Source organism: Haliaeetus albicilla, chromosome 3, assembly GCF_947461875.1.
Source record: "Haliaeetus albicilla chromosome 3, bHalAlb1.1, whole genome shotgun sequence".
Lineage (NCBI taxonomy): Eukaryota > Metazoa > Chordata > Aves > Accipitriformes > Accipitridae > Haliaeetus > Haliaeetus albicilla.
The window spans coordinates 71761718-71786225 of NC_091485.1; the positions used below are offsets into that span (position 1 = coordinate 71761718).

Sequence of the window (24508 nt, forward strand, 5' to 3'; positions counted from 1 at the left end):
AGAATCCAGCTCAAGCACACTGCACATAGCCAGTGCATCCCTTGAGGTAAATAAAAGTCACTGTGAAAGCACATGATCGTTTTATATTTAGCCACTGAAGCTGAGAGGCTGGGGTTAGCCAAGCTCACCTTCTCCCTGGGAGCGCTTGGCACTGCTTAGTCAGACGTCTTTAGGTCCAGCCCCACCAGCACCTATCCTGCCCAGCCCATAATGCTGAACTTCTGTTAAGCACTGCCTCATTACTTGGCTGAACTAGTAGGTGCCTGATGATCCTGGTGAGAAATATGGAGCATTTTCCAAGATCAAGCCTTTCTGCAGGTAGATGTAGATGCCTCAGTTTAGCTCGGTTTGTAAAAGCTTTGCAAAGCAAGGGTGAGGAACTTCATTCTACAAGGAGCATCATATAGCCTACTGGTTTGTAACTCCACTATGGGAAACATGCAGGACAGAGAGAAAACATGTATTTATTTACATGATAGGAGAGATGCAGCTGACAGGCATTTGTGGATGATGAAATCAGTTCGTATCATCCACTCCCAAATGCCACTGAAGGACAAAACAGTATCCGGAGTGCCTCCACTCAGCTCAGCCCAGTCCTGCTTTGCAGCTGTCATTTATCCCCTGCTGAACATGCAGCCATGCAGCTTCCACAATCAACCCCTTTGTGTTGCTGAAGGCAATACGGCTCCTGCAGAGAACTGCTGGATGGTTGCCAAGTATTTCCACTAATCCACAAACACACCATTAGTTCCGATACCCTCCTGATGAGACTTTAGGAAATGATGAACATTTCTCTCTATGAAAAAAAGACATTTTGGAAAAAGGGCTTCTCCACAGCTGAGGAACCCAGAAGGACCTATATAAATGAACTGCTTCATAGAGTCCTCTCCGACAGGCCCATGTGACAATCAGGACTACATCTGGAAAGGTGTTCAGGTACTTAACTCCTATTTGAGGACAAAGGCATCAGTGAACTCAGTGGGAGATTCAGATGACTAGATACGACCCTTCCAGAAAGATGTGATGCTCAAAGGTCTTTGCTTGTACCGGAACAGAACTAGGTGAAGTAAATTTGGGCAATCAATCTGTTGTCCTTGCAGCACCTTTCATAGGCTGAACTGAACTTGGTGTGTACGATGTCCCTGAAAACGCACTTGTCAATCCAGTGTACCATCTTCTTTTTGTGTTATAACAACAAGACTGAAAACAGCTGATGGATAGTTATGCCCTCAGTAACCAGGGAACAAGGCAATGAGAGCTGAGACTTTGAAAAGAGGTTAAAGAATTGCTCATGAGAAGGGCTTCAAAATTTAGGCACATTTCTGACGCTCAGCTAAGTCTCACCAGATCTCCATTCAGAAGCACTTTGTTTGAAGCAAACTCAGTGATACAAGCATTGGCTCAAGTTCTGTATCACTTTGCCACTGTCTACTGGTACAAAATTGAAGCTCCCAAAATAGGCAGAAACATCCAGGCTAGGCTTTCTCCATGATTTTTTTTTTCCCAGTCATAGGGTAGGGAAAATAATTCTCACCTGCATCTTTGTGAGAGTTGGGAAGTCTTACCGAAGACATGAAGCAGGGCTTATGTACCCCAAAATATGTTCTCTTCACCTTCTCCAGCTATGCTGTTGATTGAACAAAAGGTATTTCTTTTTTTTACATACCTTGCCTAATTGCTGATACCTTAGCAGACCCCTGATGAAAATGAGCATTCTGAGTTTCTTCATTCACCAGTGAGAATATCAAAAGTCATAAACAAAAAGTAATTCAAGCAATCCACACACACAAAAAGTCAATGAAAAAATATGCCTGCCCATGTAAAGAAGAAATGAAAGCTTACCTTTGGACCTGCTGGCCCAGGCAGTCCAAATGCTCCTGGCTGTCCTGGTTCACCCTGCAAGTAACAGTAATATCAGTGGTAAAAGCTAATCTTTATATATAAAGGCTAGGATGGCTTAAAACAGTCATTACATACAGCTTTAGAAATGGAAGCTCTATGCAGTATCGACAGCCCTGAGTACTATTATCCAGGTCTGAAAGTCTGTGGTGTACTTTCTTCACAAAAATAAAAGCAGAAAGAGACAAACTGAAAACTGAAGCAGCTATTTATCTGCTCTTCAAACACAACCACCTAAGTAGCAAGAAATGAGTTCCCTAAGTTGTGAACAGCTTGCACCAACTACAATCTACAAACATGGACTCCTTGGAGATAACATTATGCACTTGTTCTTGAATAGTGACCTTTCAGTGCAATAAACACATCCTATAAGAAATTCTGCAAGTCCAAGTATGTCACTGTCCAATCCCAGACCATGCCATGTGTGGTGTGATGGGATGAAGTTGCATCAGTTCGGGAAGCTATATTGGAAAAATCATCACAGTTTTTCCAAAGTGGGACAAGTGTGGCACAAAGCAGAATCGGGATGTAAGTAACGGGGAAAAAAGAGCTTTTCTGCTGTGTATCACTACTTTTGTGTATGCCTGCCCTTCCAAAGAGTCCTTTCCCCAAATTCCTCCAGTCACCACCAAATGACTGCCACAAAGGGTCAGTGAATAAGATGAAAAAGGTCCACCATTGGGATGAAGATAATTCAAAGGGATGGTGATCAAGCAGAGGAAAGGAGGGAAACCTCTAAAACGCACTTATGTAAGATACTGGAAAATGTGTTTGTGGTTTTATGCTTCAACTGTGGTCCTCTTAAAGGCAGTATTTGGTATGCTGCATCCTTCTTTGAGCTAATCCTGCACCTCTTCCTTTGCTCTTAGCTTTTAGCAGTACACAAGAGGAGTTCAGGTCCTTGCTTCTGTGACCAAGACCCCTATTTCTCTAACCCCTGTCCGTTATGGAAGCACAAGATGGCCTCCTGCGCCCCCCTGCCATCTCCACTAGCCGATGACTCTGCCAGACTTAAAACAAATGGCCAGGCTCTGCAGCTATTAACCAACACAGCAACAGCAGCGGGTCCCAAACCACAGGCTGCCATGACTGCCCCCTTTCCCATCTTAATGGTAACAGAGCTGCCCTGGGAGCCTCCCAGGATGGCTAATCCATATGACACCTGCCATTGCTGCAAATGTACGAGGGAGAGTGCTGGGGCTATTAACTTCCTACCATTTGTTTCTGCTGTTCCTAAAATGGCCATACAAATCCCCAAGACATGTTCCACTCAATACAGATTGATTTTCACTGCCTGCCTTGCACTGAAAGGCAAGGATTACATGGGAGGAACACAAAAGCTTACGGCTTCTCCTTTTGCTCCGTCCTTCCCAGCGGGGCCAGGTGAGCCCAGGGACCCCTGTAACAATAACAGAATTATCATCAGCACAATATCAACACCCGTTGCAAGTGCAAGTACTTAAGTAATGCATCAAGACAAGAATAAGGAATGAGAAGAATCATTTCAATACAAACATTTATTATTTACACTCTCTGGAAGAGCTGCTGCTGACATTAACACACTATGACCGATTGATGAGCTGTTAATGAGGAACTAGGCACTCTTGGCCACTTAACTCATTCAAGAATAAATTAATATAAAAGCTCTGCAGCTAATTAGACAGGTAACCATTGAGTCATCTTAATATCATCTCCCCTCAGCCTGTCTGTCCACCATTCCATTGTCTCAAAAAACCTGCTGTTTTGTAACTAAATACTGTTTGGTTTTTTTTTTTTAGGGGTTTTTTTTTTTCACTCTTTGCTTGTACAGCATCCATCCCAAAGCTCAGAAGCCTCTAGGCACAGCTATAATGCACATAAGTAATGAGTCTAAAAGCAAACAGAAAAGAAGCCTTGAAAAACTCAAGCAGTCCTCAGGAACTACCCTGGCCACCAGGAAGTCTCAGAGCTGTGAACGTGCAAAGCCATAGAAAACAAAAACAGAAAACCAGACACCACTTTTTAAATCTTCCTATGCACCAGGACAAATGGAACTAAATATGTCGAGGCTGGCAGCACCACAGCTAAAGGGGATAGCAGTAAATGCAGGGAAAAGGCAAGTTTTGCTGCATGCAGCTGGCAATTTAAAGAACAAATGGAGAATGGAAAGACAACAGACACAAAACAGGCAAGCCAAGGTACATGGTGAAGAACCGGCTTGGTGTTTTTATTTCTAGGCACTGCAGCACTTTCTTTTGAAGTATATTGTAAAAAAAGGCTCAAATGAGAAAGAGACATGGGCACTGCAAACTGCCACTCTGGGCTGTCTTTACACTGAGCTGGTTTGTTGTGTATTACTTGAAGGGGGATTTTGCCTTGTGTATTACTTGAAGGGGGATTTTGCCTTGCAATCCTGAAGATTTGCTATTTTACAAGAGATGGAAAAGTTTAAATTCTAAAATACCCCCCACAAATTATGTTTAAGGCATTTCTGGCAAATGTGTCCAAAGTAAATATTAGTCAACAGAGCAAGCTTGGTGCTGGATAGGGGTTTTTTTTGGTGGTGTTTTTTTTTTTTTTTAAGATGATGACACAGTAAGCAGCTAAAGGCCATCTCAGTCCAAAAGTTATTTATGTTCAGTGCAACAAAGGACATGATAATCTTGGCCTTCTGTGTCTCATATTGATGAAACACTGGTGTTTCTGTATGTGGAGGCATTAGCACTGAGCTTCGATTCTGTTTCACCCTTCTGTTCTGGAGTTTTACAAAGTTTAGACAACGTTCATGCCCTTGAGATGTCAACACATTTGTCAAATATGGCTGAGCATTGTCAACAGGTTTAAAGATTTTAAGGCGCACTTTGCCGAAAAATAGTACAACAACGCAGTCTCCTTTTCTTAGCATCTTGCTAACACAAAACAAGAAAACACAGAGGTAAAACAAAAGACTTTGAAGAGGGCCTGTTTTCATTAGCCTTCCACAATAGCTTTATAAACTTTTAAACTTTACACAGTATAATTAATAAAGACTTGGACTTACTTTTTCTCCTTTATCCCCTTTCAGTCCAGGAAAGCCAGGGGGCCCTTCTTCACCCTACAACATCAATGGAAAAAACACCTCATATGAAATGCCATACCATTCTATTACATATTTATGTATTTTAGACAGCACAGTTATCATCTGTTGAGAGTTGAGGCCAACTTCTCCTTGCTGTAACAATGCTGTTATCAGTCACCTGTAACTTGCCCATGTTTGAACAGGTTCACTTTCAATTTTCCATTCCAGTGTCTTCCTCTGGCTGATCCCTCCCTCCCCTCCTTTTTGTAAATACCATCCAAAACCAGCCTTTTTCCAAGAACAAGATTAGAGACCTATGGTTGTTAAATAGAACTATTTGAAACATAGAAACATTTCACTGAGAAACTCTCCTGTTGCTACATTTCAAAGCACAGGACTTGAAATTTGTCATGGCCAACTTACTGCCACACTGAATTTCCAATGGCATAGAAATTTTTTTAAAAACCCAACTGTGGGAATTTTTTCCCCTTTACCTGCTCACATTAGGCCCAAATGTAAGCTTGGAAGCCACTCCATTTAGACCTTATCAATAGGTACTTCTCATAGTTAAGATCTAACTTCACCAAAGATTCAGAGTAGGTTTCAGTCAGACCTCTGTGAACAGAGCAGGATTATGCCTCCTGTCATGAGGTACTTGGTCGTGATCCAGCAGCCTGGCTACACCTGTCCTGCATATTCACGCTCCAACTGATGACACACAGGTTCCAGCATCGCTGAATTTTACAAGAGAGAGAATCACAGAATCATTTAGGTTGGAAAAGACCTTTAAGATCATCGAGTCCAACCGTCAACCCAACAGCACCATGCCTACTAAACCATGTCCTGAAGTGCCTTGTCTACGCATTTTTTGAACAGCTCCAGGGATGGTGACACCACCACTTCCCTAGGCAGCCTGTTCCAGTGCTTGATAACCCTTTCAGTAAAGAAATTTTTCCTAATATCCAATCTAAACCTCCCCTGCCACAACTTGAGGCCATTTCTTCTCGTCCTATCACTTGTTACTTGGGACAACAGATCAACACCCACCTCACTATAACCTCCTTTCAGGTAGTTGTAGAGAGCGATAAGGTCTCCCCTCAGCCTCCTTTTCTCCAGACTAAACAACCCCAGTTCCCTGAGCTGCTCCTCACAGGACTTGTTCTCCAGGCCCTTCACCAACTTGGTTGCCCTCCTCTGAACACACTCCAGCACCTCCATGTCTTACCTGTAGTGAGGGGCCCAAAACTGAACACGGTATTCGAGGTGCAGCCTCACCAGTGCCGAGTACAGGGGAACAATCACCTCCCTGCTCCTGCTGGCCACACTATTTCTGATACAGGCCAGGATGCCGTTGCCCTTCTTGGCCACCTGGGCACACTGCTGGCTCATATTCAGCTGGCTGTCAACCAGAACCCCCAGGTCTTTTTCTGCTGGGCAGCTTTCCAGCCACTCTTCCCCAAGCCTGTAGCCTGTTGGCAAGATGTTGGCATGAGTCCTTTAATGGACTGTTACTGGTGTCTCCTCTATCTGAACCAGTGGACATCCATATATGGGATGTAAAACCACTAGCACTGCTGGCAAATGACATGCCACAAAGCAGAACTAAATGACTGAGAGCTTTTTCCCCCATCTGCTTTTGTAAAAACCCAATAACACAGAAGAATCTTTATGAAAGAGCATTAAAGTGGCTAAGCAGTTGATGCATATATTTCTAAGCTGCCTGTATTTACCTGAGGACCACCTACATATGAACATAAATTCAGGCCAAATTCTGCCACATTCAGTCTTATTTGTGATGGTTTTTTTCCTGCATGAGTAGTCCAGCAGACTTAGATGGATGTATTCCTAGGGCAAGGTTCCAGTCAATATCAGAGTGACAAAATCCAGCCTTATTTTTTTATAAGTATATTTGGCACTTAAAGGTTAATAAAAGATAGTATCTGTAAAGTATCTGTGATGTATGTGCAAATTAAAGTCATTAGATACTTTTATAATCACATTTCTTGTTAACTGAACCTTCATGAAACACTGTCTAGAATTTGCAATGCAGCTAGTAGCAAAAATCAGATCTGCTGTATTTGATTGGCTCCCTAATGAGATAGAAAACCCATCAAATAGCAAATGTGATTTTTAAGGAAATCATTTGCTCTGAGAGGTCAATATAACTTGAAGGCACTGCGGTTCCATGGCAAAGTGTGCAGCATAGGCAGGAGAAAGATTTGTGTCTTTTCTATGCAAAGTAAAGGAATATGTTTAATAGGCTTCTCTTGCCTTTTTTTTTTCCTTTCTTTTTCTCCATGAAGCAGCAACTGCTTGGCATAGCTGAACAAATTAATCCTAGCATCAGTCAATAAGTTTGATACACAGTGCTCACAGAGCCATTCATGCTGGACAGGACCTCGTACGGTTTCTAGTCCAACCTCCCACTGAAAGCACCATCAACAGTGAATTCAGACCAAGTTGTTCAGGGTTTATCCAATTTGGTGTTGAAAACCTCCAAAAATATGGTTACTCCTCTTCCCAGATGCAAACGGTAACTTACCTCCTAAGCCAATAGCATGCCAGAATAAAGGCTTTTTCTTTTGCATTTTTTATTAACTAAAGCAGCATGGTGTTGTGCTTTTGACTTTTAACAGATCTCAAGCAGCTGCCTACAAAGATGTGAAGCCCAGAGCAGATCTGTTGGTCCTCACAACCAAGAGGCTGCATGGGCATTTGCAGGAAAGCGCTGTAGACTCTATCCCACTTGGTGACCATACATACCAGTTCAGGTCAGCCTGAACTGCCACCCAAGGACCAGGGTCACCAAGCAGGGAAGAAGGGCTTCAGGGATGCACTGTGCTCAGGGAATATGCGATCCAGCAAAGCCCAGCACTCCAAAGAGCTCACTGAAGACATTTTCTTCACTTGTATCTACCGCCACCACCTCTCTCTTGATGCATAAACTGAAGCACCGCATGCCACACATCAGACAGCCTGGCACAGAGCTGATCTTTTACTGGAAATAAAGCTCGAGTTTTACCAGCTTGCAGGGGAAATCTCTGTGTATCTACCAGCTTTACGAGTTCCTCCCCAAGGAAAAAACTGCACAGTAGGAACCTAGACTCTAGAGACAGGTTTAACATCCCCTGGAGAACCACCACTGAACCCCACCAGGCTAGAGAGTGGAAAGGGATCCTACTTGTGCCCCTTCTACTGACTCCCCATCAACCCTGGCTAGCTGCTTTGTATCCCTCACTAAACAGAAAAACCTGTCAGGCTAAGGGTAGGTTCAGCAGATGTTTGAAACTTAATAAAAGCACAAGAAGAGACTGCGTTGCCCATGTCAAAACGCTCACCTTCACAAAGTGAGCTACATAACCTACAGGAGTGAGCAGTGGACGACAGCAGGAAGCAGAAAAGCATTGACGCTGCTTTGTTGCGTAGTGCCAAAGTAGCTGTGATAGGCAGGGCTGGGCATGCAACCAACAGCTTGCACCCTTAACTCACAGCCAGCTGCCAAAACCCCCACTGAGAGTGCAGCTAACTGGAATGGAGTCATGTTGCCAGAATAATTTACTTAACTAAGCAACTCTTTTTTTTTTTTTTTTTAAACGAACCAACTTCATGAACTGCATTGCAGAACAATCACCTCCTCTTTCCACTTGTCCACCAGATATTTTTTTTTATCAGGTAAAATTCCAAGCATTGTGGGAAGCATGCTGCTAAGACCTAGAGAAGTGCTGGCGTACCCAAAAGGTATCTGTTCCCTCTCCTCAACTCCTCCAGTTAGGTCAGTTGGGTTAGCAAAACATCTCGCCTCTCTCTCCAGCACTTGTGGATGGAGGGGCTCTGCCAACAAATCTATCCTAGAAACCATTTTCTAAAGCCAGGGAAAGTTGCAGTTAGAGAATGACAATATTGGCCAAAGAAGAAATCACAGGGGCCTGAAATAACATTGTTCAAGAGGAGTTCTTGCTGGGGAGGTTACAGCTTCAGCAATTAGGCTCAGAAGGAAGGCAGCAGATTTTCCCGAGTACTTTCCCCTTTCCAGGCTCATAAGCATGCTGTCCTTTTCTTATCCACTAGAAAACCAGCCACTTATGTTTAGTTTTCATCCTCTACACTGCACAGCCAGTGGTCTTTAATCAAACATTTCCAAAGTTAGCAAGAGAATAAACACCCTCATTAGCTCACCGTTGATAAAATATTTGTCAAAAGAACCTAGATTTGGCAAGCTGCCATCTGATCTAAAGCAACCAGAGGACTTTTCGTGCAATATGGCTATGGAGTGCAGTCACACGGAAGCAGATACTGCTGAGCAAGACGGGGCAGGCAGGTACTGCAAGCACTGAAGTCAAATACTGACACAGACTGTGAGTATACAGAGGTTACATAGCACACAGGTAGCTACATATTTCTACAGATGCCATTTTTCACTTTTCAGTAGTTGTTCTATGATTATTTACTTGAATTACAGCAACGCCTCATTTCTTCCCTGCTTGGGCCACTCTGCTGGACTCTGTATGAATAAATATTAAATGACAGTCACTATGCTCCAAAGCTCAGTTTAAAATTGCAAGCAATGTGTAAATATAATAAAGAAATAGCAGAGGCTGAGAGCAGAGGCCAGTGAAATAGCTGCCAAGCAGACACGGTCTGCAAGTGCACTGGGCTGAAGGATCCAGGCAGCACAGTGGCAAAATGGGTAGGCTTTGGCAGCTGGCCTTGAGCCCTGGGGAAGAAAAGCCCATCACGTTCCTTGCAGCAAGGCCAAACCTGGTTGTGCCACTGAAAAGGATAAAAATAATACTACGTACCCACAGGCTGGCTGCGTTCCCAGCTTCAACACAATGAGATTCTGGTGGTGACATGTAAACCACACCTATCTGTTTATGCCATGCATTTCTACTGCCACCCAGCTACTTTATGAATATCTGAACTTGAAAGGGTGTCCCATTCTGGAGAAACCTCTCGACCAGAATAGGAAGGTAACAAGACCAGGCCCTCCAGGGAAGAAGCAGCAAAGGCAGAAATGACTATTGTTAAGGAGGGCAGGCAACAGAGTCTAGTTTCTAAGTCAGCTTCCCTTAGGCTTAGCCTAGGCTTTCTGGAGTAGTTTTATGCTGTAGGTAGGGTGACCTATTGATTCCTTGGTCAATAGTTTTGGGACAAAAACTTGAATGTGTAGGTAGTCGTACCTGTGAGGAAGTGCATTAACAAATATGGCAGTTTGGCTTAGGAAGTTCCTAAAATACTGAATACTGCAAGCTCTGAGGATGTAGCACAAGACAAATCACTCTGAAAACTCCATCTTTCATTACTGAAGGAACTGACATAAATTCTGCAAGCAAATTAGGAAGGTTTTCTGAGCCGTACTAAAACAAACAGTTTAGGTAGAATTCAGTAAAAAGGATAGAATTTTGAATTTGTTTGTATTTACTTTTTAATAGAAGTGTTCAGAGCCACACAAAGGCTACAGAGAAAGCCCTAAGCACTACTTCTGTCATTCCTGGGGGGGTCTCAAAGCAGGGCTTATATGGGCACATGGTGTGTCCAGATCCAATGGACAAAAGGAAATGCCATATCAGGAAATTCAGAGGCACAGTCAAATCTCAGCTGCTGCAGACAGAGTACGGGGGTGATGAAGAATCAAGATACTCCCATCGTCCTCAAGTGTATCATCCATCAAAAATATAGAGGTGAGCCGGGGAAGTATAGACACACCCAGATAGGTTCCCTTATTTTCTTGTGTACATTAGCAGAGTTATCCCATTTCTACACTTGAGCAAGGATGTCTTCCTGGTACACCAGCATCATGTGGGTTTACCAGATCACACCAGGTCTAGGTTAGTGGTCCCTCCATGGTCTTGAAGGTTGTGGGGTTTTTTAAACTTTCCATTACATGCTCACCACACGCACATATAGCATAATTTGCTGCATATCATCCAACAATTCACTCACTTGGGTTATATTGAGCCTCACTACCCCAAAGAATGGCCTGAACATTATGTATATGGTCTGTGACCAAATTATATCTACATCCCATGTAGATCCTCAGATGGCTGAATGGAGATAACTACGAAATTACTAAGTAGATAACCTTAATTGCTAGATGATATGTTTCCTCAGAGTGGGAACAACTAATACAGGGATTTTGCCATATCCAGCCTTATAGCGGAATTTCTCTGAAATTAGAGACCTAAAATGGAGAAGAGAGAGATCTGCAGGTATATGGAAAGATACAGAGATAGAACAATTCAGTATTATCTGATCCTAGAGAGACATCAAAAGCACACAAAGGAATAATTCCTCAGTGATGTTTTTAAGCAATCTACTCAAGTTTAACTGCTTTTCTTTCCTCCACTTGCAGCTCCTCAAGCAGCTGCCAAGTTTACAAATATTTCTTCCAGCTCGAGAACAGCTGTGGCTTATAATCACATATTTTATTTCAAACTCTGGGTTGTGGCCTACATTAATGGAAATGAGAGCAAACTAAACAGGAAAATAATGGGGAAAAAATCAGTCCAAAACACATGGTTAGATTCTCATTTGCCTGTCAAATTCAAGTAAATCACTGGACTTTTCCTTCAGCTTACAGAGCAGATGATAGAAGATGGTTCATTCTAAGATTAATTCTATACATTTTCTTTATTTTCTCTTCCAAACTGGCCTACATCTAACACAAAAGTGCCGCTTTTCTAATCCTAAAATGAAATAAAAATTTCTAAACCTGTCATGAAACATCAATAAAGGTGTCATTGGGAGACCTTCAAAAATCTGCCAAGCAGAACCCCATGAATCACACATTCAACATATTGACAGCTGCACGAACCAGGGGATCTATATCCAAGGTAGGAGACAAAATAGCAAGAGCTGAAGAGAAACAGAACAAAAGTGGCAAGATGAAATGGAAACAGAAGCAAAATTGAACTGTGCAATGTTAAGACTTCACCATTAACACACCCCTCTCTCCTTTGTTAATTAACTTCACAGCATCCCTGTGAAATGAAAAGGAAGTTATAGCAACTGTAATATTGCTTTCATCTCACGAGGGTGACAAGTCAGAGGCACAACTGAGCAGAAGACATATGGAAGGTCACAGAATCTGGGACAAAGATAGAAACTCACCCCAGATTTCCTGTGTCCTAGGTCAGTGCCCTAACTATAAGTTTACTCTTTCTCTCTCCTGGCTCTTTGGCCTGCATTTAACTTGGCAACCTGATGTTCACAAAGAATAAACCAGAAGACCATGGGTAAGTGGCCTACTGCTGATCCATGGTTACACACTAAACTGTCTTTACTGTTTGATGAGAATAGTGAAGAAGGAGGACAGAAGAGATGTTGCCAGTTGAGTGTGGTCTTCAGGTTCAAATGTCTGAGAACTCTTCCAAGAGACCACATGTGTCTGGAAGGATGTAATATCTTTCTTTTCTAGTTTTTTTCCATTCAGGAGCTACCAACTTGAGGAGGCTGAAATAAAAGATTTCACAATTTTGTCTCCAGCAGCCATACAAAATAAGTATTTTCTTGAAAAATGTTGTAAATTTCGTGTTTGTCTTTTTTTAGAGTGGTGAGGCAAAGACAAAGGTTTCATTAAAAGGCAGGGATGATCTGCAGATCAACTGAGAGGCAGAGCTGCAGTAGATATATGTCACCCAGCTCTGTTTTCAAAAGCTGCTGACCAGAGAGGCAGCACAAATGACTGCCATTCTCCAACGCACAGATGTGGGATTCTATTAGCTTAATGATGTAAAACCCTATTAATATCTTGGCAAATTTGACACCAAAACTAGCATTATCTTTTGCTTCCACAAGAAATAAGACATTCTTCTCAACTTGGAGTTCACTTTAGTTCATTCTAAGAAAAGAAGAAAATCTCTGCTGGTCTCTGTATTACACTCTGATTTAATAAACAGAAAGGTCATGTGGACATGACACACAGTGGTCAGTAGAAGATATAGGTTTGGCTAGTCTATCAGGAAACACAGCCCAGTATGCATACAGCTGGTTAAATGATAGTTATGGGCATTTTTTGTACTGCAAACATATCAAAGATTTTATTCAATGCATTGCAGAGAAGTCAATTGTCCCCAAAAGGAACTTCCCCAGGAGAAATTCAGGAGACCTTGTCTTTCAAGGCTCTCTGAACCCTTGAACTTTATCATGAACATCATGGGCCCTGCCGTGAGACTGGAATGGTCTTTCTGACCCTTCATCCTAGCCATTGAACGTTCTTCTGGGGAGAGCAGGTGCATCATTTTTCAGGGATATCAAGAGGTATCTTTCTCTGAAAAAATCTGATGCGCCACCTTGACATCAAAATAGATAAAACAACAGCTGTGTAGCAGTCAATTTGACACATGGTCACTCATAAACCTGGCACTGCAGAAGAGAAGATGCATCAGAGCTTACTGATTTGTTAACCAGCTATACAGTGATCAAGGTCACTGTAGAGTTCAGAATAGCCTGGAAACATCCTAAAGACTTCAAAGCTGTCACTGCTGTCATTCGTGCCCAAGATCCTCTTCATTAGCTTCATACTAATATGTGATATACCTTCCACCGTGATACACCTTCACTCACTATATAAGGGATTTCTGAAAGACTGGGGTAGTAAGACAACTCTTGACAACTGTTCAACTGCTGGTTCATCTATAATCAAGACTGGCCCAAGTGGAGTACTTATTTGAAGAAAGCATCTACCTCTGCAACGGAGTACAGGAGAGAACAGGGGGAAGCTGTTGCCTTTGAAATACTTTTGTTCAACAGCTAGAAGAGTTGCTCAATCAGTTGCTGAAATCTTCAAATTAAGAAACAGTCAAATTGTTTGCAGACCTATTTATGACTGAACATACTGAATAGGAGGCAGAAGAAAACAGGAATCAATTGGTACCACAATCCCACTACACAGAGGAATAACCTGAGAAATAAACTGGACTACAATGGGTTGGATTCCCAGAAGCAGGACCGGTAGTTCCTGAAGTTCAAGTTTTTCTTGTTTGCATGGTTCTGGCAAGAGGGTCCTCAATTAAAGATACCTTAGCTAAACACTTTGAAATGTGAAAAACATAACAGCTCTGCTCCAAAACCTTCCTTGTCTCGAAATACAAGCTGATGCTCCTTCTTGGCATCTGCCACAGCTAGGGACCAGACAAACAGCTTGCCAAGTGCTAGAGGGCAACTGTTCATAGAAGTAGAAAAATAACCCAGTCGTGTATCATGACATTGATTAATTTGTGTCCCTACGTCTTTAAATAGCACACAGAAAATAGTTCTGGTCTCATGGATGATTTGCCACGTACTGGTTGATATTTTGCCTCATGAGAAAAATCTGTTAATTCCTTTGGCTGTGCTTCTGGGAAGTTCCTGATGCTTCAGATCTCCACACACCCCTCAAAAATGTCAGTAGCTCTGAGAAGAGCATATTAGGGCAGAAGAGTACTGTGTTGGGATACTCTAAACTCCGGTGCCAATCTGCTCGCAAACATCTTCTGCTATTGATATTCCACATTCACCCCTCAGAGTCTATTCCAGCAGCTCACTGAAATAAGTAGAATGCTTTTCCTCAAGTTTAACCACATCATCAAGTCCATGATTTCTCCCCTCCTTGCAGGGTCCATTCCTTTCAGTCTCCCTGCCGGTTAAATTTGTGAAATCACTGATCATTCTTCTCATTGCTTTCTGCAATGAGCAACGTGTCTCCACGTATCTCTTTAAATGTCATGCCCAAACCCGAGACAGCATCCTGCCTGAAGGCTTTATCACCACCTACTTACAACTTGCAGTGATACGCCTCTGCTGACTGCCAAACACACCTGAGGCTGCTCAGTCAAGCCTTTGCCAAGATTACAAATTGTTTTGGTCCAACCAGACATATTTGTTTATAAAGTGATGCTGCTCCCCCAGTTTTTTCATCTCAGAGTGCATTACAAAGGTCATGATCGTTCTTTCCATTTTACTTAAGGGAATACTGAGGTACAAGAAGGGGAAGAACTAAGGCCAAGAGCCCCTACGGAGCCAACCAGAAATACAAACTGAGTCTCCAGAGACGCAAACGCACTCATAACACCAAATGCATCAGATTCTCTTGAAATAACAACCACTAATGGTCCAGTCACTGTTTCACCAGGAAAAAAAAAACAACTTGCCATGAAAAAACCCCACATTTTCCTCATCTGGCACTTGCTACAATACACGTGTTCATTACCCAGCAGGGTCTTACACACAAATCATCACCTTTCTGTCAAAGCCAGAGACAGCAGGCCTTGTGGACTTTGGGAGACATAAAATCTCTAGGTAGTGCTTAAAGAAAAAGGGTGAGACCCAAAAGGGGAAATGAAAGGTGCCCCAGGTTTTACTTGGGAAGTAAAGAACAGCATGAAACACGGTGCTGCTATGGTCTCGCCAGCCCCTCCACCTGCACCTTCGGAGAGGCCATGAACAAAGAACCTGTACCTTCCCAGCCACGAACAAGGAAACTCAGCCAGGCAACACCTTTGATCAGTGGAAAGGGGAAAATCTGGCTGCTTAACTTAGATAGATGTGAAAACATGTAGCAGGGAGAGGGACAAAGAACACTTAAGATGCTTTTGATAGACCTGCGATAGCAACTTGCTTCATGTAATGCTTCAGCTTTCTGTGATTCATTAGGCTACGAGATCCACTTCAGAGTGTATGCTCCAGACTGCTAGGAAAGCTTTTTTATTTTCCACGTAACAGGCAACTAATCCATATCTATCCGCTGCAATATCGCTCTCAGGAGCATCCTGCATTTGCACAACAGTTATCAATGACAGAATCAAGGCAATCTATTCCCCCCGCCCCCCCCTAGCTCTTCTATCAGAAGCAGCACAAAGTTGGCAAATCTTTCTCACATGCTTCCTTTTCCACACTGCCAGTGGATCTTGGCAGAGAAATCCTCTAAAGAAAGAAGTGCTGAAGACTTTGCAAACTTCTGGTTGCCAGTAGATGTCATTATATACCAGCAATGTACCTGCCAGCCAGGGGCCAATGCTGAAAAGAAAGAAATGTTTTCTAAGTTTATGTAAGGAAAAAAACCCCAAGTTACTAGTATTCTTGCACTGCTGAGAATTAAGCTGTCACAATGCACAATTAGTATGTGATCTGGCTTTGAGTTGTTTATTACAATCTGCAGCTGTTATTCTGGGTCACAGAAAACCACAGAATTTATCTAAAACCCTCTAATTATTGTTAAGAAAAAGAACTCCATCAAACCATGGTTATTTAGCTGTGCAGAATGTACTTTAAGTACAGTTAAGAGGACTCAAAAATACTCAACATGCAGACTGAAATTGCCCACATACACAAGAGGATTCAGAACATACTCAAGAGTAGTAAGGCAGATATTAACATTAATACACCCACCTTTTAATTCAGAAAAGAAATCACAGATACAAACGACTCCAGTAAGCTGCATGACAGCCTTATAAGTAGATGAGGTGCTATTTTACAGATGTTTAAATGCTGGACTGAGAGGTTAAGTGCTGAGTGACCTTAACCAGATGAAGTCAGTAGTTAAGAATGGTTCCCGAGAGAGAGGATTCCAAGCGTGAAAAAACCCAACTAAACAAACAAAAAATACCCCTGCGGATATTGCACTTTCACTTTTCATTACCAGGTCAGTTTGAGCTACGCTCACATTATTTTTTATTGTGCAATAAAGTAAGAAGACCTGAGTGCTAAGAACGAAACCCAAGGAAGCAATGTTTCCACAGCCACTGTCTCCAAGGAGCACCAATTACTGGGCAGTTGGGATTTTGTTTTGTTTTCAAATTTCAAACTTAATAGTATCACTAAACTTGGAGATGTTTTCCCATCTTGTTACTGTCAAGATGTGCTCACTGAAGGAGCACTGCCTGCCGACGTGGATGCTGATGCACAAAGACTCCTGCTGCTTCCTTGGGCTCCAAGAGTCACTGTTCAGCTCACCAGCCCTGGGTAAACTGGGTGGCATTTAGGAGTTTGGGGACTTGGTGGCAATGTCTGAACACCACAGCAGCCCAAACAAGGCCTGTAACCTCGCTGGAATACCTTCCTTGCGCCAGGCTCAAGGTTTCAGCAGTGAAAAGGACACACACATCATCTCTTGGAGTAATAATTAGTTTTGTTTGGAAGTTGCAGGAATAAGGACTAATTATTGGTTTGTGCAAGCTCAGGCTCCACATCATATAAGTGCTCAGAGAGCATATCCTGCTGCTAGAAGTTCAGGTTGTTGTTCCCCCTCCTTTGTACTGAAGCTGGTTTTAAGCTCTCAGCTTTGGCCCTTGCTTGAACTACACTGCAGCAGCCCAGCAATGCACCCTGTTAATCCTGACCCTGACTTACAGAATCACTTTTCTGGCTTGGACTTAGACTTGCTTCATCAACCGCAGTCCAGTCTGGTAATCTGGACTCTTGGCTGAATCTGGCTACCATCACTGACCCATCCCACTCTCTTGCTGGGGTGGTATGGGATAAGCCCTGGCTAGTGAGGTCCCTGCCCCACCAGTCATGGTATTGCTCCCAGCTCCATCTCCCTTGGGGCACAGCTGGTCCTTGCTGCACCCTGACACTCAGAGACCTGACTCTCAAACATTATTATAGCTCTGCGTGTCTAAAATACCACTTCCAGCCTGAGCCTTACCTGCAACCAAATCACACCCACAGCCCTTCCTGTCCCAAAATGCATCCCTTAAAAATACCCAGGCAAAAGCTCTCCTTCGCCATCAAACCAGCATGCAATATCAGACTCCAGCTATATCTGTGGCACCTTTTGCAGGCAGAATTGCGCTCATGTTCTTGTGCCTCAAGTTACTGGATGCTAGCCAGCCCTGACCCAGAGGCACTTCGCTCTTGCTAATTTGGTAAGCCCTGCTGACAGCACAGCATTGGGGTAAAAAAGTTACATGGCCTTCAGGCCAGACCTTTCTTATATTCAGCTGCCTCATGGCAAAGACAGAGAGCACAGGGCTCTGTGTGGATAGACTGTATCTAACAGGGTAGATTTCCACAGCTTTTCCAGAAGCCCTAAAAATGGCAATAACTCCAATTTGGAAGACAAGCAAGAGAAGGGGAAGCAAAGCCTTTGTTTGAAGGATCTAGCAGGCAAGATATACAAAGCCTGGAGGGAAAGAGGTTCTCCAGCTTCATTTTACAGGAACAAAGACCAGCTGCTTTGCCCAAGGTCAGCAAATCTGTTAGAGCCAAGTTTTAAGCCTGGGTCTCCTGCAGCCTCGCCCAGAGCCTTAACTATCTGCCTGCTTTTTCTTTTTATGCTTGTTCTTGCAGTCACTGCATCTCTAATAAGCCAAGCCACTTCAGAGGTTTTATTCTCATTAGAAATCCTATAATAATCCTTCTGCATTTTTATCAGAGCGACTCATTACCATGAAAAAAAAAAAGACCACCATTGTTAGGAGAATATAGACTTAGTCTACTAAAGTTGTTTCTCATATTCATTGCTGCATGTGTGATTATTAGCATGAAGGAAAACAGATAGAGCACAGAGGGAAAGCTCGGATACTCTTGGAAACACAGTTTGTATCTTTGTACTGACTAGATGTTTACAGATGTCTCTCCCCAATTAACTCAGAAGCACTTTTTTAAACACACAAAATTTTAACCTCCAGACCAGACTGCAAAGAGAAGCTCCAATACCTACTGTATGAAAAGCAACTTCATTCTGTTCATTTTAAACTTGCCATCAACTAGTTTGATTTGCTTCACCTTAGCTTTTAGAACAGAAGAAAGAGTGAAAAATAATTTCCTACTGATATTTCCATACCACTCAAAGTTTGACAGATTTTCATCTTATTCTCTCCCAAGTCATCGCTTTTCCAAGCACCTTCCCACCCGCAGAGCCTTCTCACTACCGTTGGCCTTTAGGATGCTAGAAAGGTGGCACAGCACCATTGCATAATACTCCGTACTTTGCAAGAAAAGGGCATAAGTTTTTGAAAGCCTCCAAGTTCAACTTTGTATGGAGGCATTAGAAGGGCAGGCTGGCTCAAGATGTGGATGGCTGTGCCCCAGGAATGCAGGCCTCATACTCTACAGAACCGCTCTTGTCAAACATGATTTCCCTGACTTTCATCAAGAGTCACTGAAACCCCATCTTGCTTGAATCATCCTCAAAAATGCTCTACAGCTATCCCTTTTGCCCTCACTCCTCTCCTGCACCTACTCCTCTTGGATCAACAGAGGTTTGAAGATTTGAGTTATAACCTTTGCAGACCAGGCCATCTGGTCTAGCAAATATTCATTTGAATAACCTACAGAATAAAGCCAAAACATTGCCTTTCATGGTGATCCCAGCCAAAACCAGGACACCATGTTATAGAATTGGATATTTGCCTATGTATAATAATCAGTTCAATAACATAAGTGTGTGCAAAACTACTGAATGAACACATGGTAAAGGAACACAGATTTATGGGCAGAAATATGACAGACTACATCTAATGCCATAGGGATTAAACACTCCAAGGGCTGAAAGATAACAGTCAACAGTGGAAATTTAAGATCCAATACAGAGCAGCAGCAGCTGAATCACAATTAACCAGGAAATCCACTTTAGAGAAGTTTACATGAGCACCTGTAGATGCATTATGTTATTTTCTTTTTCTATATCTATGCACAGTTATTTGGTTTGCACATGCATGTTTCTATGCATAAAAAGCATCCTCTACCAGGCTGAGATATTTAGGCCTGGCAGAACACGCTGGGCTGCTGCTTGAGCTATCACAGTGAATTTCCCAGTTTTAAAAGTCACAGAAGACCTCACGTCGACATGAATTAGGTTTTTAGCCACAGCTGCTATTATCTTTTGGTTTACCGCTAATGATGTGCTTGGCATGTTATGTATTCTAATACAAGCATCATTTTGGCTTTAACTTAGTGATATAACTGAGGCAATGGCCTGATGAAGGAAGGCCAGTGCCTCTGCTGTCCTCCTGGAAAAGCACAGGATTTGCCCTCTAACAAATGCCTCAGACCTCACATAATTGCCCTACACACAATATTTGGCAACAGCATGATTTGGCAGGTGTTTGGCACTAGCACAGCTGGAGAGCAATACTATAATAAGGGGATGATTTTAATCTTACCATCCTAGTTCTTTCAAAGGTGAGATAACTTTATTCTATCAACACCTAGGATGTGAACCTTGTCCTTATAAAGGCATCCAGAGCACATGCACAGCAACGATTGCACTGACCGCAGCTGTTTGAAGTCCAGCATCTCTGATCCAGTTTCCCAGTGCTGGCCCATACCCATAAAAATAGGAAACACAAAGCTGTCACAGCCAGAGTGAAAAACAAGAATTCATGCTCATGCAAGCCATTGCAGTGCTGCAGGCAAACAGCAAGGAGCCACATGAATCCTCTCATTCCAGGTGTTGTCCTCTCTGGGAAGGGTTTCATTTCACAGGCTCTCCCCTTTTTTTCAGGAGTATAGATGCAAACTAGCATCGCAGGCACTTGCATCCCGCCTCCCCACGGCTCTGGCTACTTCTCTCTCCTTCTGATGCCAAAACACAGACAAGGTACTCCACCCCTACATGCAATAGCGATCTGTCGTACGCACACCACCTGCGTGGCTGATCCCCCCCCCACTCACAGTCCTACCCCTTTCTGCCGCCGAAGGCTCACCATTGCACCTGAAGGCTGACCCCGAAGACAATCTTTTTGCATTTGTGAAAAAATTACACGCACAAACACACCGCCGAGATAAGCAGCTCCGGTGCCGGCATGGCGGGGTTTCCTCAGGCGGGGAAACCTGAGGGGAGCGGGGAGACCCTCCAGGAGCCGGCAGCTCCCGCCACAGCGGCTGAGGAGAACGGGGCGGGGCCAGGAGCAATGGCGGCCAAGTCCCCCCCAACCCCCAGTAAAAGAATCCCCTGGGGAGCTCTGGTGACTAGGAGTGCTGCAAACAGGGCGGGCAAACAGGCCACGGCCTGGCAGCAAGGCCTTGGGAGTCTGGGGAGGTCCCAGCTAACTGGAAGGTGGGAAATGTTGTCCCAGTTTTCAGGAAGGGTAAGAAGGAAGTCCCTGGTAATTACAGGCCTGTCAGTCTCACTTCAGTGCCTGGTGAAGTTCTGGAGAAGGTTATTCTGGGAGTTTCTGAAAAACACTTGAGAGACAGCGCAGTCATTGGTCACAGCCAACATGGGTTCACGAGGTGAAAGTCCTGCTTAACCAACTCAATTTCCTTTTATGAGAAGGTCACCCCTCTAGTTGGCCAAGGGAAGCCAGCAGATGTGGTTGGTTCGGATTTTAGCAAAGCTTTTGATACTGTCTCTCACAGTATCCTGCTGGACAACATGTCCAGCACACAGCTAGACAAGTCCATAATACGTTGGGTGAATAATTGCCTGACAGTTCATAATAGTTATGGGGTTACATCAGGCTGGCAGCCAGTCACCAGTGGGGTTCCTCAGGGCTCAATTTTAGGGCCAGTGGTCTTTAATGTTTTTATAAATGATCTGGATGCAGGAATCAAACGTACATGAAATAAGTTAGCTGATGATACTAAACTAGGAGGAGCTGTGGACTCCCTGAAGGGTATACGGGCCTTACAGAGAGATCTGGATGGACTAGAGAGCTGGGCAATCACCAAGCATGTGAAATTTAACAAGAGCAAGTGCTGGATTCTCTACCTGGGACAGGGTAATCCTGGTTATAAACACAAATTGGGGGACAAGAGGCTGGAGAGCAGCCCCACAAAAAGAGATATAGGGGTTTGGGTTGATGGCAAGTTGAATGTGAGTCAACAGTGTGCCCTGGCAGCCAAAAGGGCCAACTGTGTCCTGGGGTGCATCAAGCCCAGCATAGCCTGCCAGTCCAGGGAGGTGACTGTCCCACTCTACACGGCACTGGTGTGGCCCCACCTCCAGTACTGTGTGCAGTTCTGGGCACCTCAATATAAGAAGGACATCAGACTATTAGAGTGTGGCCAGAGGTGGGCAACCAAGATGGTGAAAGGTCTCAAGGACAAGACTTAGGAGGAGTGGCTGAGGTCACTGGGTTTGTTCAGCTTGGAGAAGGCTGAGGGGTGACCTCATCAGTCTACAACTTCCCCAAGGAGGGCAGCAGGAGGGCAGGTGTTGATCTCCTCTCTCTGGTGACCAGCAAAGGACACAAGGAAATGGAATGAAGACGCATCAGGGAAAGTTCAGACTGGACATTAGGAAAAAGTTCTTCACTGAGAGGGTGGACAGTCACTGCAACAGGCTCCCCAGGGAAGTTGTTGTGGCACCAAGCCTCAGAGTTCAAGGTGTGTCTGAATGATGCTTTTAGTCATATGATTGAGTTTTAGGTAGTCCTGTGAGGAGCAGGGAGTTGGACTCAATGATCATTATGGGCCCCTTCCAGCATGAGATACTCTATGATTCTATATCCCCAAGATCCCTTTTTAATCAAGCCAGCAATGTACAGCTGATATATTTTTGCTCTCCATTAGCAACAGTACTAACACTCAGCTGTTGGGCAGACATGGGGCACAAACACAACGGGTACCAAATACACTTCTTCCACAGATGAGGACAAGCTGCCTCAGCTGGCAGGAGTACCAGATAAACAAAACAAGCTGGCCATAAACTCAGGGATCTCTGTGCCTACGCATTCGTTTGGGCCAGTCAATGTTGTTTGGCTATTCCAATCAAAGAAGTTCTGCACATACTGTGGGGTCTTTTTATTTTTTCCCTCAAATCCTGACTTGCAGACCTATTTTTCTAGGTATGACAATAATACAGATGGAGTAATGTTTTCCGACAGTTTTCTGCAGAGATCAAAACATAAGAAAACAAGAACTTGCTTCAACTGCAGCACAACTTAGATTGTAAACATCATGTTTCCCATCAGACTGCTGACTCTCACCACCTGCCAAACATGAGCTGGTTTCCAAAGGCTGAATCCTGAGTCTCAGAGGCTAAATAGTGGCTGTCAGTGGGAGGACTGCAGGAAGATGGATGCAGAAATGTGTGCTTTATAGCCCCCACGTCTCTAGCCTGGCTCGATAATATTTCCTGCCATGAGCAACCCTCATTTAGATTGTAATTTCACATGATGCATTACCGCTATATACAATCAATATATCATAATCATAGAAAGAACAAATGAGAAGATGCAATGGCCATAACTGCCATGTTCTCGCTAGTGCGGCATTCTTCCTTTCAGACCACAATCCAATATTATTTTAAATTCCCTGAGCAATCCGGTAGCCACAGACCCCCTGGAAAAGAGCTCCACAGATTCTTAATCTCATTTTCAGTATGAACCATGACTTCTTCCTTAATACACCCATCTATCTTATAGACCCTCCTGTCAATCTTTTTCTATTGTTCCACACAACTTGAAATTTCATTTTGGTGGTAAGGAAAGCACTCACAACCAGGTGTGATATGGAGCTACAGAGAGAAAGAACTACTCCTCTGCAGGCTAGGTCTGCAGCCTCGTTTTGTTGTGGGGAGTGGGAAGTCTGCAGCCAGAATTGCCTGGAAACCAACATCTTTTTTAATACCAATTAGTCCAGTCATACTACTTGTTTCACATTGTTGATCACCACTGAATGTATTTTCCAAGACAGATAACCTAGCAATTTTCAGTGGTTATTTTGTATCCTCAATTTTAACCTCCAAGTCTTAATACTCTGTCCTGCCTAATATTTGCAGTAAGAAAATACTCCGGCTTTTGTTCTTCAGGTTATTAATGAAAATATCCAATGAAAAGAAACAGTGTGGCAGCCTCCTCATGACCCAAATTTAATCCTGTTGAAAATTCAATAAACTCAAAATTATACTTTTCCTTTGTTTTTCATCCTTCCAGCCAGTTGCTTTACTGCATTATCCTCCACGAACTCACTGCTGCTTACACAAAGCAAAGATTATTATTTCAATTTGATAGCATTTTACATGGCCAATGCACAAAGGAAACTCAAAGAACACAAAGGGGAAAAGCAATGAACACTCAAAAGCTTTTCTGCAGAAGGAGGCATAACACAACATAGAAGTTCCCCACAAAGATCCAACTGATCACATCTCTTGAATCCTGTGCACTCCAAAAGCAACCTCTGAGCTACAGAAGGCGACAGCAAGCGACTCTCATTTAATTAGTCCAATGAAGGATTAGATCTTACCTTTTCTCCTTTTTCTCCTCTGCCATAGGCTCTACCCTAGAAATAAAAGAAGGGAAAATGTACATTTGACAGCAAGGATGTCAAACACCAGTATAAATAAATATTTCATGTTTTCCTTGTTATATATCTGAGATATACCTATCTATCCATATATATCATCTATATATATATGGACACACAAGTCACAGGACAGCTACTATAGGGAAAGTAATTTTCTTTGGGCATAAATCCTTGATAATAATTCAGTGACAAATTAAAATAGAAAACCTATCCCCAGTTCTCCTACCGCAGCCAGGAAAACATCTTATTTTCTATTCAGGGCAGAGTCTGATATTACATTTCCAAAATCAAAGATGCCAACAACCCTTATTAGAACGAATTTTACATAGGGTTAAAGATTTCCTTGCCTAAAAACTCAGTCCGGCATTTGCATTAACTGCAGCTGGGGAAAGCTGTATC

The 24508-nt window shown here is 43.2% G+C and overlaps 1 protein-coding gene across 1 annotated transcript in view; it reads right to left on the reverse strand.

Moving 5' to 3' along the window:
* Window positions 1-24508, reverse strand: part of COL22A1 (collagen type XXII alpha 1 chain) — a 209309-nt gene that overhangs the window by 105240 nt on the left and 79561 nt on the right. The window contains exons 11-14 of the mRNA XM_069780112.1: window positions 24050-24085; window positions 4919-4972; window positions 3245-3298; window positions 1843-1896 (exon numbers count right to left, since the gene is read on the reverse strand). Coding sequence (XP_069636213.1) covers window positions 1843-1896; window positions 3245-3298; window positions 4919-4972; window positions 24050-24085 — 198 coding nt within the window. The remainder of the gene's footprint in view (window positions 1-1842; window positions 1897-3244; window positions 3299-4918; window positions 4973-24049; window positions 24086-24508) is intronic.